Below are 17,686 nucleotides of genomic sequence, written 5' to 3'. Positions count from 1 at the left end.
CACTTACACATAACACCAAGCATTTTTTTCAAAAACTATAGGACTGGTCCCAGTTTAATAAACCACATACTGATTCACTGTGAAACTGACATATGGACGAAATGCAATGTCTTGTCCAACCATAGTGAAATGGTGCCAACAATTTGACCAAGGCTGCACAGGTGGAGGTGATGCTTATACAGAACAAAGGCCACCACAGATGACTATGTTCAGACAACTGAGGAATTAATTTGCAACAATAACAGATTTTCAGAAAATGATGTTCTAACAGCAGTTTTTGAAAGGTTCCGTAACCATGGAGTGGATTTCTACTGTCAAACAACTGCCATAAGAAGGTGTAACTTACTTTTTGGAGTCCCTTGCAGCTGAGAGCCATATTTAAGAAATTTATGAAGTAACAGTAAATCAGATATAAAATGTTCTTTAGTGGTAAAAATTCAAAGAGATGGAAGCGGAGGCTCCAGAGTGGCACCATCTTGTGGATGTAGAGACATTAAAATTTTTCCTACTTCTAAAAACTTTAAATTTGTGTGGAAGTAACAAATATTTGCATGTACTAAAAAAACATCTGTCTAGAAGGTGGTCAGAAAATTCTCTTATTTACTCCACAATATATATTTTGAAAATGATTATTTTGTTCCCAAGATGTTATTAAGTCAATCCCCAAGTGTAAGGGATGCTTCACATGGGTTCATACTGTGTTCTAGCATTAATCTGCACTATATTAGACACATGACAATATTTGTGATCAACAGTCCAATGAACAATTATTGCAAACACTATCTCTAATTTTGTAGTTTACCAGCATACCACTGATGAACGTAAAGACACGGACTGCACAGAGTTAAGAGAAATACAAATGGCACAATAACAATATGGTGGTGATGGGAACTAGTCATGCATTGACGAAGAAACAATCTTAGCATTTGCTTCAGAGATTTACAGAAATCAAAGATGGCTGGACACGGACCTCAGCTTAACTAATCAGAAATACAAGTCCAGCAGCTTGGCTGGAGTCACAGTATTTGCCAGGAACTAAATATTATCACTATTTACACAAAAGCAGTAATAAGAGAGTTCAAAAGACTAAATATCCAAAGTATAGATTGAGTATACACTAATTAAGTCAGCTCCACAGCAAGCAGAAGATGATGGGACGAAACCATAGGAAGCACTGATAATACAAAGCAATATGATGAGCTGAACATGCAAGTTTTAGCAAAATGTCAATCCATAATTTTTTTCTCATTATGTAAGATGGGAGAAGGCATCACAGGCATACTGACACATCAAAAAACCCAGGAGAACTGTATTGCAATATCATTAACTTCTGCAATTAGAAGTCTTGCCATATCTCTTTCTAGTGGTTTTATTTTGCTTTCTTGTTTATGGCTGCTGCGTGAAAAATCAATAACTTCATATCTTAGCATGACATCCATACAGCTCTTTTATAACATTCTAAATAGATAGGGTTATAGAAGCCATTATGACTAGGATATTAGGATTACTACGAATGTATTTATGTTTTGAATGTTAAAATGTTTGTCACTTTAATCCAATAATCTGCAAGAGAGGTGTTGATTTATGTCATATGCAATAACATTATTCGAGGAAAACTTCTTTTCTGGCAGTGGAAGAGAACTATTTACCCCAAAGCTGCACTTTTTGACATCATCTTCCTTCAAATGGTTCAAATGGCTCTGAGCACTATGGGACTCAACATCTTAGGTCATAAGTCCCCTAGAACTTAGAACTACTTAAACCTAAGTAACCTAAGGACATCACACACACCCATGCCCGAGGCAGGATTCGAACCTGCGACCGTAGCAGTCCCGCGGTTCCGGACTGTAGCGCCAGAACCGCTAGACCACCGCGGCCGGCTCATCTTCCTTCATCAATGCCTTTGTCACATGTTTTTCCTCACCCATCTCTGAAATACAACTCTATAACGTCTGCAAAGCACCACTCTGCATCTTCCAATACATTTTTCAATAGGAGGATACTGAACTAGTAGTAGAAATCCCCAACTATCACTCTGTGAAACCACCTTCATCAACACGTAGATTGCTTTGTTTTTCTTCTTTGCAATTCAGGCCACTTTGCTTTTCTTTAAATCCAGCTAGTATAGAAAATGTGTGTGCTATTTTCAAGTTATTATTTTGCCCTTCACAAGTAATCTACAAAAAATATTCCCTTCTACATCCCAGGAAACACAGGCAATAATCTTTCCAGCAGTTGGACTAAACATCTTTACCAGCACAGTTTTAATGTGCTTAACAGCACTGACCACCTCACTGTTTAGTGCCCCCTCACACACACACACACACACACACACACACACACACACACACTCTCCACTGGCACAGGGCCAGCAGTTTCCACTCGTTTCCTCAAATGTTGCTTCATTTCTGGGATGATGTGATGTATCCATAGTAGCAAACTGGCCCACAAAAATTAAATTTTTGTAAATGGTCTAGACTTTTTGAGAATCCATTTTTGCATTAACTTTTAGTCAGTAGCCAACCAATATGGTATCAAGCGTACCCAACAGTTTTTCACAGTTAATTATTCATGTAAAATGTGTGATAGTCTTCTGATATGTCTATTACATCCATCTTTAATAGCCAAATGTTCAAATCAGAAATGTACACTGTCATAATGTTTCCATTTATAGCTGCAGTTTTGAAATGTCCAAGTGGATCATCTTCAAGGACGACCCATGTTAAATCAGCCACGTTTCATAATATTTTTTTTTTATATAACACCTACAATATCATGAATTTAAAATTTCTTATAAAGTAAAGTGTCCTACAGACCAATTTACGCATATGTTTTGGTACAACTAATATCTACATAAAAAAAGATTTATTGATTTTGTGCCATACCAAGAAAATTTCCCCTTGTGGTCATAAAACCTGTTGGTAGTTTTAAGGCAGTTTAACAAAATGTTGCCCTAACAAGTTTGTATTATTACTACAACTAATATGTTATTTGCTTATGCAGCTAACTACATTAATAGATCACCTTACCAGGATTTGTATGAACATGCAGGGAACAAAACTACAGACAATCGTTTCTGGACAATTTTCAATAACACTTCTACCTATCATCTAAGTTGTTCTATTGTTAAGCTTACAATGATATGGACTTTCACTTCATAATGAAAATACTTATGAGTAGGGAGGGGGGAGAAAATTTAACAGACAGTGAAGACAGAGTTCATGTACATAAACAAGATTCACATCAAACACACAAAAAATTTCTGCCACAAATAACACAACCAGAACAATTTTGTGCCATGACATTAAGTTCCCAGTTACTTATTCCACCTATAAAATCTTTCCAGTGTAAAGACACACACACTGTTCACTAAAGTGTTGCAGTTTTCTGAAGATTCACAGAAAATACTGAGAAGTAAGTACTGCTGATTTCTTAGCTATAAAATTTCTATACATATCAATAATGATTAAGAATTTGGACAGCTACATAATTTAAGTCTGTTTTAATGTAATTGCTTCTGATACTATCCATTGACATGAATCCATACATTTGCCAAACTTCAAATGACCACCACTTTAATTAAATTTACTATGTCAGACATGCAACATCTATACAACTATTAGTATTCAGGTAATTCACCTACTTGGAACTTCTAGCACACTACAAACTTCAGGAAGAATAATTCAGTACAGCCTAAAGACTATTTCCTTTTACCCCCCCCCCCCTCTCTCTCTCTCTCTCTCTCTCTCTCTCTCTCTCTCTCTCTCTCTGCTTCAATGTTTTGAATCATCAGGATGCGAACTTTAACACTGTGACACAATACTGCACTGCATTAAAAAAAAAATCATTTACTCATTCAAAATAGGCAAATGTTTAAAATTTATTAGAGATGAAGCAACCTATATCTAAATATGCCACAAGTGAGCTGTTATAAAGCAAGACAACTTCTCACATTAGATGCTTTAAGGGGAAACACATGCTAAATTGACCCAAGAAATAGAAATTTCTTTGCAATTCAAATGCTCTGCAGTTTTCTTTGTTAAAATGAACTATGTTTCATACAAATCTGATGATTATTTTCCACGATATTGACAATTTTACAATATGTTGCATATCAAGTACTACACCCATTTTTGCGCTACTGTAAGATTTGAGGCATATGACTGCTGTCTCCACGTGATTTAAGCATCTCTGATTTACATTTCAATGGTTTCCCAACCTGCAACATTGGTGGCAATTGAACATTGTTAATGACACAAGATGAAGATATGTTTGTTGGCACACACGAATTGCTTTTGTAATTTTCATTTGTCCAAAGGGAACACCAAGAATAAAAAAGTTTTTGGCAAATCAAGAGTCCGAGGAAATCAACACACAAGTGTTAATAATACAAGTAATAAAGAAGAGTGGTTGTCCACATGTGCTTCTAATGATGAAAACAACCCATGGGTGCATCAAGAAAGAAGTTGAAAGTTAATCTTGATTCCATGTGTGTCTGTTACAAACACCTTCAGAATACAGAAAACTCTGGAAATAGTATAATTGACATGAAGATACTGTATGAATTCATCAGTTCGCATATACAATGTAAGGAATGAGGTGGTGGTATTTCAGTAAAAACAGAAATACTTGTAAGGGAATTGTGAGTCCGTTTGTTAAAGAATATGCTAGGTGTACATCTACCATGGTGACAACAAAATCTAATTTAGGCCAAACTAAGTTACAAGATAATAATATAAGTCTTTTATATTAACTTAGATCAATAGGTAAATATATGCAGGCAGGAAAGATTCTATGTGCAGCATTAGATGTTCGTGAACCTCCCACATGATTTTCAATTTATAATAAAATAACTGGGTCAGTTGTCAGTGACATGCGACACAAATGGAACAAGCAGCTCAGCAAGGTATAAATGAAAACATAGAAGATAATTTCACACAAATAATGGCTTTTTCTGTCATGTCTTTTGATACTGGTAGAGCTTGGTATGTAGAAGTGATGATCAAATTTTGCTTTGCTTGTCATAATGACCCAGGAGCAAGACACACCTGTGAAAAAAATTATGATGCACCCTCTGTCAGTGCTGCAGGTGTCATGTATATGAAATATCTCAATGATGGTGACACCAAGGACTTTGGAACAATTTGTGAAGAGAGACCATATGGCCCCGACATTCAGATTACAAAATTAGAATGCACAGGGCATGTTCAGAAAAAGACTTGGCTCAAGGCTGAGAAAGCTTCTGAAGGGAAAGGCAGGAAATAAATTAGAAGATGGAAAAAGCTTGGACGAAAAGGACATCTCACAGGTACTGAAATAGAAAAGTTGATAACTTATGGGTTAGCCATAAGAAGGAACTGTAACGATTGTGGAAATACGAGAAAAGCTGTATCGGCAATTTTTCCATAAGTTATCAAGTGATGAAGACAAACAACACAGCCTTTGCCCAAGCAGACCTGAAAGTTGGTGCAAATATAAACAGACATTATGTTCTGGTGAAAATTATGAGCATGAACACTGTTTACCAGTAGCAGTTATGAGAACAATAAAACCTACATTTAGGGACCTTGTTAATTATAATGTACTCAAAAAAGTGCATAGAAGTTAAAAATAAAAATCTTGATGAAAGTTTTAACCCTGTAGTTTGGAATCATCTACCAAAATTTGTGTATGCACACTACGAAACAAAAGAGCCAAGAATAAAAAGTGAGAATGCTGTGAGTCGGTTGATGCTAAATATGGCACAGGAAAATATTAATTATAAAAATTGTTACAAAAACTTGTAAATAATTTACAAATAAAACTTTAATACTGTTTTCTCAAACCTACATTTTTTGTTCAATAGGTACCATTATTTCTAGAACTGTGTCACAGAAACTTGAAATTTTCTGCTGTTGTTCCAAGACGACAACCGAACAAACAGATGTACATTTCACTTTGCAAGTGGATTTATTTTGATTCAGGCTCAAAAGAAGATTCATTCTTTAAATGTTAACCAAACTTTTTAAACAAATGTCAACAGAACTCTACAAATTCAATATGGCTTAATCTGCAGGGAAAATGGCTCACACTTTTCTCCTCGTGTGTACTATTTAGCTCTTTGTATCCTTACATAATAAGGTCAATAATTGTAGAAGTGGTACAAATTTCCAATCAACTATCTGAAGTATAGTCACAGAAATATTCAGTTAAATCCTAGAGACTATGTTATAAAAACACAAACACAATACAAAAATAAAAATGGATAAAGTGGTAACTGTATCACCAGTAAGAAGCTTGCAAGCACAAAAATTTGACCTACAGAATGCCACAGAAGCAGAAAGAGCTTAGTATTTTGCAAAATCTCTTTTAACACTAACTCTCTCTCCACACACACACACACACACACACACACACACACACACACACACACACACACACTCTACAGATTATAGATTAGCATCAATTAAGTCAGGAGCTAGGATATGGAAAAATGTGGACTACACTTTTATTTTGCGGAATTTTATTGAAACTGTTTTCTTTTTTTTTTTCTTTTTTTTTTACATTTGTCATCATACAATATTGTGAAATATATATAAACAAACAATTGCATACACAGTTGTAAGTCCATGCAGAAGCCTAATCAATTAGGATACTTTAATGCCTTGAGTGTGAAGAGCTAAGATTTCTAATGTTCTTCCAATTTTTTTCTCACTTACCTTTTCTTAAAGTCTGTTAAAACAGCTGCATCTCAAACAATGGCAAGCACTTTACTTAATGTCACCTGTTCCTGGTAAATACCCTGCCGATAATGGCAAACTATCCTATTCACTTTCTCTAAGGAAAGGCATAGTCTTGTATTGCTGGTAATTCAGACCACTAAACACGTCAGCACAACTGCAATAAGCTGTTTGATTAAAGATTACCTCCTCAAAATCTCCACAATGAATATAATGCCATGAATGATGACTACAACCAATCATGCATTTGTCACAAATCACAATAATGTCACTGAATATCCCAGACAAACATTGTGAGCATTACAATGCTCTGCAGGCATTTATCAGCAACAAGAAGAACTGAAAAAGTGCTACAATTATTCCAATAAAGATGTTAATGATTTAAGAATGGAAACACCTTTCTTACAATTTCATCATAGCAAAAACACCCACAAAGAAAGCTAATGATGAATACACAATATTTAAAACATGCCAGAATGGCCATAAACTTTACAAGTAACATAACCTCAAGCCCTAATACTCATTGCCACATTCGTCACATGGAACATGTAGCGCAAAGTTTATCTACCCATGTGTACCTACTCAAATTATTCAACACATTTAACTTCCACAGATATCTGCCTTTAAGCACACTAGACATCAACATTCCACAGATAAATTACAAGCCACAGATAATTTACAAGAAAGAATTCTTTAGCAAGTTTCAAGTGCTTACTTCAGAAAGTGCTTTAAAGTAGTGTTTTGCCGAAGACAAAAATTATACTGCATGAATTAATCATACACAAGCAGCCTATAGCAAAATACCTTAATGTACCTAAATTAGGTTGCAAACTTTTATTATTTCAAAGTTTCTCCATGTACATTTTACCTTAAAGACATATCTCAGCAAACACTCCTTGGTTTCGAAAAGGACAGAAGGTCCACAGCTCAACATACTATCAACATTGATATAATTATAGACAGAACGAGTTATGACTGGACAAGAATGGGGTAGGGAATCAGCTATCACCTTGTTTAAGGGTATATACAGCATTTGCCTCAAGTGATTTAGGAAAACCACATGCACCCTACATCAAAGACAGCTAGCAAAATTTTTGAACCCTACTCCTCCCAAAAGTGAGTCCAGGTCCCAAATTTTAATATTAGAACACACATTTTTAGGAAGGCAGATCTTGTAATAAACATACTGTTGTGCCACCACACATCAATTTTAAAGAAATACTGACTTAAAAGCAGTTAACAAGCACACATCACCCTCCCCCCCCCCCCCCCCCCCGTCCCAACTTACAACCATTATACCAATAGTGAGTGGAATCAAACAAATACAACTATACAATTTTATAGAACTTTTGTGAAATGAGAGGAAAAAAAATCTACCACTTAAGAAATTAGAAGTGTCTCCTTTCATAAAGAAATACAACTGCCAGGTGATAGTACATTACACACTATCAGCCAATACACATGATACCAACATGTAACAATCTTTTGTGAATAAAACCACCTAGACTGCTTAACATATATCTTTACTTGTAAACGTTGTTCTGGGTACTATCATTATCAGATCTGTAATTAATTTTAAACGGACGAAATAATTGAAAGGTGTTTCTTACATATTATCAAGCTACAATAGATTAAAATTAAAATACTAAAAATTTTTGAAAAGTTGACTAACAATGAAACTTTCTTTACTACCTCTAAGTTTCAGTGAGTGGACTTTTTGATTTTTCATCCTTTTTAGCTTGACAATATACAACAAATGCCTCTAATTCTTAATGTTCCTTTAATCTTAATTACCGATCTGTTGATTGCAATAGCATAAACAACATTGTAAATAAAGACATGTATTAAGCAATCTAAACAGTTTTACTCACAAAACATTCAGATTGATCATGAACTCTTACAGGAAATTTATTTCCTTGATCAATAAATAACAATGCCTGCAATGACTAGGAAACAGAATATACTGATATAATTACCAACTATGAGCTGCGATAATGCTCCCATCTGGCTACGCAGATAAATTTACCATTATCTTGTGACACATTATGTGCATTTAAGTCATTATAGAGGGGATACTGCTGTTTGAAGTAAGAATCGTGTAAGGAAATAAATCCGTATATTCTAGTGAAATGACAGAGTCCGTCCCACAAGTTGTTCAATATTTATAAATTACATGTGATGTGATAACTGCCTTAGCTACTCTGTTAAGCATAAAAGAGTGTACACAACTTCTTTCTCATATTCATCAAACATCACTAATAACCCACTGCATTTTCAATAATTTATTATCAATAGCATAAAACAGGATGGGAACATCATATCAAAACATATCCAATGTCCTTATATGCTCAAATTCAGAGAAAATCTTTACAAGATTGTGTCTTTTGGATAACTAGACTAGAAGAATCTGAAACATTCCTCTCATTACCATCAATTAATACACCTACATTATGCAGTTATTTAAGACACATGCCTACCCCCTCAAATTTCTCATTGAATAGAATATGTAGTGCATCATGACAAGAGCACATTCCTCAAATTCCTTTTCATGTCACACAACACTTCAGCTGGTGAACATATTTTAAATCAATAGCTAATGATGCCTCAGATGATCAAGTGAAGAATACTGTGCATAAAATGTACACATTACAAAATGTTTTAGGAGGGTTTACTAAGTGTTCATATATTTCCTCGGCATTAAAAAGCCAGAACTTTCTGACAGCTTCAGTTACTGCCTTGTGGCAGCATTATAATGTTTTGGTATCAGTGCCAAGTAAGTAGGTGGCTATATCCACAGGAAATTGTAATTTTACTTAGAAAAAGGGGGGGGGGGGATGGGCTGATAAGTTAACAGTTCTGGGGCAGACAGAGAGAGTTCATACAAGAACTTAAATTTTTTACAACCATGGACTATGTCCCAGTACTTCCAATGGTAGAAGAATCACTTGTTACTTCCAGTGGCACCTGTAATAGTGCAACACAAGGGCGCTTTCAATAATTAGGAATAATTAAAGAAATGGACATCTCATATGGTCCACAAGTTTCTACTGCCTATGTGATGCATCCATTTATCTTTTTATTTTATAATGAACCCCTTTTGTAGAACGATTACTACAGCATCCTCCTGCCATCATCATCCTCCATAGCCCCAGAGGAAGAAAGTGGTGGCATTTCCTTCTTTGTCTGCACCTTTCGAACAACTATGAATAATTTACTGAGCAGGTGCCAACAGCTGATGTCCAGTAATCTCTGTCTGTAGTTTTTATCCTTAAACATGCAGTCAGCGACTAACAGCATTGTCATGCAACAAAAAACCAGAGAATATATACAGCATGCAAGCAAATGATGAAATATGAAAGTATGCATGTATCTTTTAAAACTGTTGCAACCAAGGCACTGGAAATTGTTTTGTAGAAATAGAAAGAACAAAGGGCATACCTTCACCAGCAGTTTTTCCTTTGTTTACCACATTCATCTGGCATACTACATAAACAGGTAGATAGCACTAAATTAGGCTTCGGCAGAAGAAACGCTTATGTTTATTACTTACCACAAGTGGAGTACAGAGAATATGCAGTATTTCACTTACTTATTAACAAACAATATATTACAAAAATGAGTTTTACAAAAAGATGTGATCAGAAGTGCTCCTATATATGGCATACTCAAAGGACTTTCAGAAATTATGAACATAATTAGTTGTGAGATTTAAGTTCAAAAGTACAAAAATCAGTACGCTATGACAATTTACAGGAGCTTAATTTAACAAATCCATCTCTCTTCCTCTTAACTCTGACTGGTATCACTACTCTTGTAATGGCAGTTTTGAATGAAGCATCCAACCACAGGGGAAAAAAGCATTTAGAAATTTCGTTCACTGGATGCAACGATTTTTTTCCCTTTTAGAGCACACAGGCTGAATTTTCAATTTAGAATTCCCGTCAGTGAAGCCACCACACTACACACTGTCCTCTTAGGCTTTCATGCAAAAATCTTAGCAGTTTCTTTAATCAATGTTGATGTGAAAGTGCAATGTGTCAATGCTCAGCAATTTCTCAGAGTCAATAATCATAATTAAATTCCATCCTGTCTCACAAGGCAGTGAAATTAGCAATGCTTCCATCTCAATCTCTCTTGATTTACCTGTATCAAGTCAGGGTCCCTCCAAAAGTGCCAGTTATGTAAGGCACACAGGAGACCTTCTGTAAAGTTTGGAAAGTAGGAGACAGGTACTACCAGAAGTAAAGCTGTGAGGGTGGATCATTAGTCATGCCCAGGGGGCTCAGTTGGTAAGATCACTTACCGGGAAAAAAAAGTTTCCAGTTCAAGTCTTGGTCTGCCACAGTTTTAATCTTTCCAGAAGTTTTAATTTTTCCTAATATTTGTCAGGTCCTAGCTTATCTAGAACATTTATATTTCTCAATAAATGAAGCACAGGTTCCATAACTGACTTTCAGCTTTATAAAGCATCAGTTACTGCCACATAAGTGGATATTTTTCCATCTTTGAGAAGAAATAAAAGCTATCTGCACAGGAAAGTGAAGAGTTAATTTTAACATAGTGAAGAAAGTGCCAGTATTACTGAACCAAAGATGATATAGCAGATCCTGTTACACAGAAGAAGAATATGATTAAAGTGAAAGTTTTCCACTACCTCAAGACAAAATAGTTCACTGATAACACTTAAGCTGAACTTCAATTACAGCATCTATAGTAATACCTACAAAGGGAAAATGCACAATTGCATGCAACATTTTTGTTTACTGGCTGGAGCTATTCTGATCACATCTCCTGTATGCTCTAATTTCTGAAACATTTCACATGTAGTAACGGTTATAAAACAAGAACTTACATCACTTTCAGAGGATGAAGATGAAGGGGAGATGTTAGAGGCCACATCACACACACAGCTACCCACATTTTTTCTTTCTGTAATCGATGTATGTTCTGCATAGATATCAGCAGTATCTTCACATTCTTCACGCACATTTGAGTATAATGGCTCACTCTGAATAACAGGAAGACTCGTGAAAGATATTGATTCCCCAGTGTCAAAATTGTCTGCTTCTATAGTTGCATCAAAACAAATTTCTTCCAGTTTCTGATCTTCAGTGCTTTCCACTGGTAACTGGGAGCCATTAGTGAATAATGAATTAGTGGATTCTGTGATTGGGTACTCATACGTCCCATCACAGACTGGAACTGCAGAAAAATGTTCAAAAGAATTCTGGCTATCAGTAAGAAGTTCATCTAGCAAATTTTCATGTATGTACATGTTTACTCCATCACCATTTATATCTTCTGAATTTACATCTGCTTCTGAATCTGTTACATGTATACACACACCATTACCACTTTTCCTTTTTTGAATCTCAGAAGAGTCATATCCTGTAGGATCACAATTTTTTGGCCCTGTTGCACCAGGCAAGTCATTAGTGTTGAATTCATCTCCAGGGGAGTGTACATCAGTATCAAAAACACCATCTTGAGGAACTGACACACATGCTAAAATTTCTGGTGCATCATTATTACATGCTATATGATCAGACTGCATTTCGAATAAGTCTGCCTGAAGTTCATTTGTACTGCATATATCTGCCTGGTAAACATCATATTCATCATCAACAATGGTAGTAAAAAAGTGAGATCCATTACCAGGCATATCTTTTAATGAATGATCAGTTTCAGACTTCAAGACTTTATCACTAACCTCTAATAACGAACTAAAGTCATCACTGGCAGGATCAGCAATTAAAACAGTTTCCACTGGCGTATCTAATTGATTCCCACTTTGATACAGTACACCTGTGTCAGTACTTTCCTTTTCTACTCCCACATTTATTGTAATTTTAGCTTCAACCTCAGCATCACTGTTTTCCAAACTAAGTCCCTCTATACAAGGAAGAGTATTACTGTCCTGATATGAAGATTCACCCAATATATTCTTAATACTGTTTTCAGTCTCTTTCATTTTGTTAGGAGTTTCACACACTGATATTAGTTCACACACAGGCATGCTATCCTGATCAGTCTTACTTACAATTTTCACATTTTTTGCAAGATCTGCCATATCTGTAAAATCTGGAAAGAAAAGTTTACAATTAGTGCACAGTTCAGGTATGACCATAAGTACAATTTGAAACCTAGAGTACTAATGGGGGAAAATGTTACATTGTTACTAAACCATCGCAAATTTTAATACTCTATATTTTATTCAAGGGATGTTGTTATTTATAGTTTATGCACTAGTTAAATTACAATCATACAGTCTCCAGTGGTGTGTCACACACAAAAAAGTGCAAAATGTCCTGTTTTAGAACTGCCACTAACCAATACCAGATTGGCAGGAACAATGAATTGATAGCAACTGCAATCTTAGATTTTACGAGGGTTTAGTAATCTAGGGTTAACAACCCCTACCCTGCCCAAACAAAAGGAAGAAGCATTATTATTCAGCTGCAGCAATCAATCAGTTAAATACATTCCTCTGCAACATACTAGAAAAGTGGCTCATGTTAATATTTCACCACCTACCAATGCCCCCCCCCCTTTTTTTTTGCAAATTTATTGGTACCTACTACTTCAATCATTGACGACAGCATTTTTTCTGCTAATAAATATCACATATGTAATTACACCAAAATCAATGCCAATATGCGACCATTTCAATTCGTCAACTAAGTTTACTTTCTTCATATTTTAAAATGGAATAACTAAATCACATTTTTTTAAAATCTCCAAATGACTTGAATATCCATGACTTACTCTAGTTTTCAAAGAGCATGTTCTGTTCCAGACAGATTAAACCAGAACAGCTCCAAATAATTACTTATGCATGATACACACTTACAAGTCAGTAATGTCTCAGAAATTATATATCGTACTGACTCGACTTGTACTACTACTACTACTACTACTAATTCAGCTATAACTCTTAACATGAACATGATTAACTTTTCCTTTCATGTTAGTATTTAAATGTAATCTCTGACACAGACAGCATTTCTATGACGCTCCAAAACCTGCAGTATACAACTTTTCTTCTATAGAACACACTTGGGCATTGTTATATACTACAGAGAAATTGAGTTATCAATTTTAACTTTACACTTAAGTCAATGTACACTACTTCCAAGTAGTCTTATTTCAGTGACCAAAATCAAACAATTGAAGTAAAAACAAAGGCTTAGCATGTTGCGTGCCTCTGAAGATAAATATACTTAAGCTGCATTAAAAACCATGCAGTAAAATTCATTGCTGTAAATGTTATGGTGTTGCAGATAGTATAGCACGGCATCAGCAGTTCAAGAAACAGTCTGCAAACACCAGAAAATTTAATTCAATCTTCATAATTGTAAACCTAGGTATGATCATGGTAGCCAAATAGGTTTATCACCAACAGTACAAACAAACAAAATGAACACTAAGACTATAAAGTCAATTTAAAACATCTATAATTAAACAACCTTCCATGTCTTAGTTGACCCTATTCTGTTCTGCTACTAACCAGATGGAAATTAAAAGCCCTTAACATTTATAAACCATTAACATCCTATATTTAGGGCGTACTGTGTGACATACACACAGCAGGGATTTAATTCACATCACTCATCTATGCAAACTGTTATTAAAGTGAAGTATGCCATGACATCAGATTAAGATGCTATCAAGTTACTGTTCTTCCAATTAGCTAAAGAAACCATCAATTGGAAATCAGTGAACTGTTAGAGATGCCTTTATTTGACACACAAAACAGTAATTTATTTGAGTACTCTGTCACTCCATAAAATATATATATATATTCTATTTTCAACAAAAATAGGTCTTTACCACTTGCAATGGACCATGTTATTTGATAATAAACAACAACTTTCAACATAATTAGCTTATCAGGTTTCTTTCAAGAAAGTAACACAGTGAGAACACAATTAACAATATATGGTGTGTTCTAGCTCTCCATCAAAACAACTACCCTTCAGTATGAGTTACAGCAAAGGAGCAGCTAGAAATTTCAGATCCTGGAATGTTTCTGGGTATTTTTGTCCATGTCAATTTCTTTAACCAAAGACGTATGCCAAGTATATTAAATGGATGGTAACTGTCCTCAAGAATCAGTTATTTGAAAGAAATAAAACAGAACAATGAAACATTTTGGTAATGGCCTAACTGCAGGTGATTTGCATTTTTCAAAATATTTATTCATAACCTCACGTTTTGTGGGGTCATTTGGAACAGTTATTATTCGCATATATTTTTAATACATAGTTTAGTAGTTGAGTAACACACTTGCTAGAAAACTGAAATAATTCCACAACTGATTATCACATCCACAATGACTGCTACATTTGTAGATTAGAAGGACATAAACACAAATTGTTTCTTTTCCACATATTCACCAGCAACATCAACATATTAATACTGAGTTACATCAGTGACTTCATGTCTGCTTATTATATTTTGATATTTCTTGCGTGGATATTACTTGTAAAGTATAATTTTTCCCTACAGCATCTAAATATCAAAGAAACCTTATACTGAAATATAAACCCTTAGAACACAGAATATGGTTCCACTAACAATACCTTTAATCAGGCAAGTGAATCTATGTCTGAAATGAAACGCATCTCATGAAAACTATTTCATTTACAATACGGTCTCTTCCTTGCATCTAAATGCAAGAAACACACTGTAACAGATAAAAGATATTTCCAAAAAATAACACAGAAAAGTTAGTAGTCTTGAAACTGTCTGCGCAGTTCGACGGAACAATCACGTGTGTGTGTTGTCATGTGCTGTCTTTTAAACAATCAAACAACAATGCTGTATTCACTACTGTGGAAGCAACATGATTTGTTTGTTACATGTCTACGTGAATGATGATGATGAATTTAGTGTTAATACTTGCCAGTGAATGAATATCACTTTACTTGTAATGCAACGACTCACAGCTCACGACGAACTCACCCTCACCGAGCTACGACACAGATACTTCAAGTTCCAAGGAAATGCTTTCGCACCTACATTGTGCCTTATATAGACGGCCTAAGATTGAACCGGTGCTATTTTAGCATCATATGCTCTTCTGTACCACTCGGGCCATCTGTTAGCAGCTATACGAAACTCGCTGGATACTTCCAGAGATGTAGAAAACAATGCGGTACTTATTACCCATGTACAGCGTTTTATCAAAGATCTTCAATAAAATATTTCGTAAATTTTCTTCCTCCAAACTCCGTTATAAGAAACCAATACTTCACATGATGTTTTTATTCAAACCAGGTGCTCGAAACTGTTGATTTTCGCAAGAAACTATCATTTGTTGACGTGCTGATAAATAATATTGCAGAAATTGAGTCTCATGTTCGGTATTATTGGTACTGTCCGATGCAGCTGTTTTTGACGTTGTCAGATTTCGCATAGCGCTTCAGATTTAGCGTGATACGAAACAATAATTTTCGAAACTTCTGTTTATTAGCGTGCTGTTACGGCAACGACGTTGCGAAAATGAACTGTCCTGCTGTACAGTTCAGTGTATTGACTTATTTCCTGTATAATTTACAATCTAGCAAACAATATGTAATGGCACTATAAATGGTGCTCAACAACATAATGCAATGAATCACAACCGGTAAATGTGATATAGGAAAGAAGATCTAACTGTAACCGGAAATATATAAGAATGTTGGGAGAATATGAAGTAACTTTTGACTGTTGAAGCCCTAAGGTATGAATAATACATTAGGCCTAAAATCGATAATTTTAGACTCTTTGAACATAAATTAAAACATCCTATACGATTAACAGATACATTCGACTTTCTGGTCAGTGAAAATTGGTGAAAATACAACTGAAGAAATTTTTAACACAAACAAGCGTATTGAACGTTCACTCCTGAAGCATTCTATCAAGCATAAAATACGTGAGTTCAAGAAAAGTGAGGCCACTAACTCCATGAAAAATAATGCTAAAAAAACTGCAGAATAAAGACCTAGCTTAAAGACCAGTCCATACACAATGACAAATCTGCGCACGTAGCATCTGTGCAGACATCGTGGGAGACGTCGGTGACAGTGATCTCTATACTAAGCATGGAGATCACTGGTGACGCTTCTTCGTGACGTCACTACGACGCGTACATGTCCAGTTCCGACCATCGGGGATGTCTATCGACTTTCGTGGTCGTATTGAGTCTGAGGCTGAGCGCTGTGAGCCTCTCACAGCACGAAACTCACGTCTAGTATACTTGCTGCCGTATCTTAACGATTCTCAGAAATAATGTGACTGATTTCTTTCTGCAATTCCTAATTACTTCAAAGCATCAAAGAGTGGCTAACCTGGATACGTTGATTTTAGAAATGCTGTCTGCAAATGCACAATCATTGTGTACCTCACATTAGTATTAATAAATGGAAATGTATTTTCAGGTTGCACAACGGGGCAAATCACATCTCGCCTATCTTATTCGATCTGGCCTGTTTATTGGCTTCGTTTTAATGGATATGATTATTACTTAAATGTATCCGCAAAATGTGAATACTGTACCACCACACCTATACAATTTACTGGAAACAGATGAAAATTTGTGACACAAAGGGACTCGAATCGGGATTTCCCACTATTTGCTAGCAGTCGCCTGAATAGTTTAGGTTATCCGAGCACACTTCGCGGACATATCCGAACATGTCTGAAGGAACATTGCATCGAATTTTACAAACATCATCAAATATACACACTGCACTAATGTATGATTTGATTATTCATTTTGAGGACTACATACATAACGTTTTGTCATCTATAGTGGCCATCACGAAAGTAGAGTCCTCAAGGTCACGGCCGCTGCCTGCCGCCAGCAGGGCTGCAGGCTGCGATTCACCCCCCCCCCCCCCGCCCCCCCCCCCCCCCGCGGCTTTGAGGCCATGTAGGTACCGTTAGCGGTGCGGTAGGTCAGAGCAGCTGAAAGTTCAGTG

At 35.7% G+C, this 17,686-nt stretch overlaps 1 protein-coding gene across 4 annotated transcripts in view; it reads right to left on the bottom strand.

The window, feature by feature from the left end:
- LOC126183575 (LIM domain and actin-binding protein 1) overlaps positions 1 to 15,784 on the bottom strand; it is a 216,577-nt gene extending 200,793 nt beyond the window's left edge. The window contains exons 1-2 of one of the 4 annotated variants that reach the window (XM_049925669.1): positions 15,625 to 15,784; positions 12,760 to 12,800 (exon numbers count right to left, since the gene is read on the bottom strand). In XM_049925669.1, the coding sequence (XP_049781626.1) occupies positions 12,760 to 12,789 (30 nt within the window). In that variant the 5' untranslated portion in view covers positions 12,790 to 12,800; positions 15,625 to 15,784. The other 3 variants (XM_049925670.1, XM_049925671.1, XM_049925668.1) reach the window with 3 other exon arrangements.
- Between the last annotated feature and the right edge of the window lie 1,902 nt (positions 15,785 to 17,686).

Source organism: Schistocerca cancellata, chromosome 4, assembly GCF_023864275.1.
Source record: "Schistocerca cancellata isolate TAMUIC-IGC-003103 chromosome 4, iqSchCanc2.1, whole genome shotgun sequence".
Classification (NCBI taxonomy): domain Eukaryota; kingdom Metazoa; phylum Arthropoda; class Insecta; order Orthoptera; family Acrididae; genus Schistocerca; species Schistocerca cancellata.
Note: the sequence above shows the minus strand (reverse complement) of the source record. Positions and strands in the feature narration are given on the sequence as shown.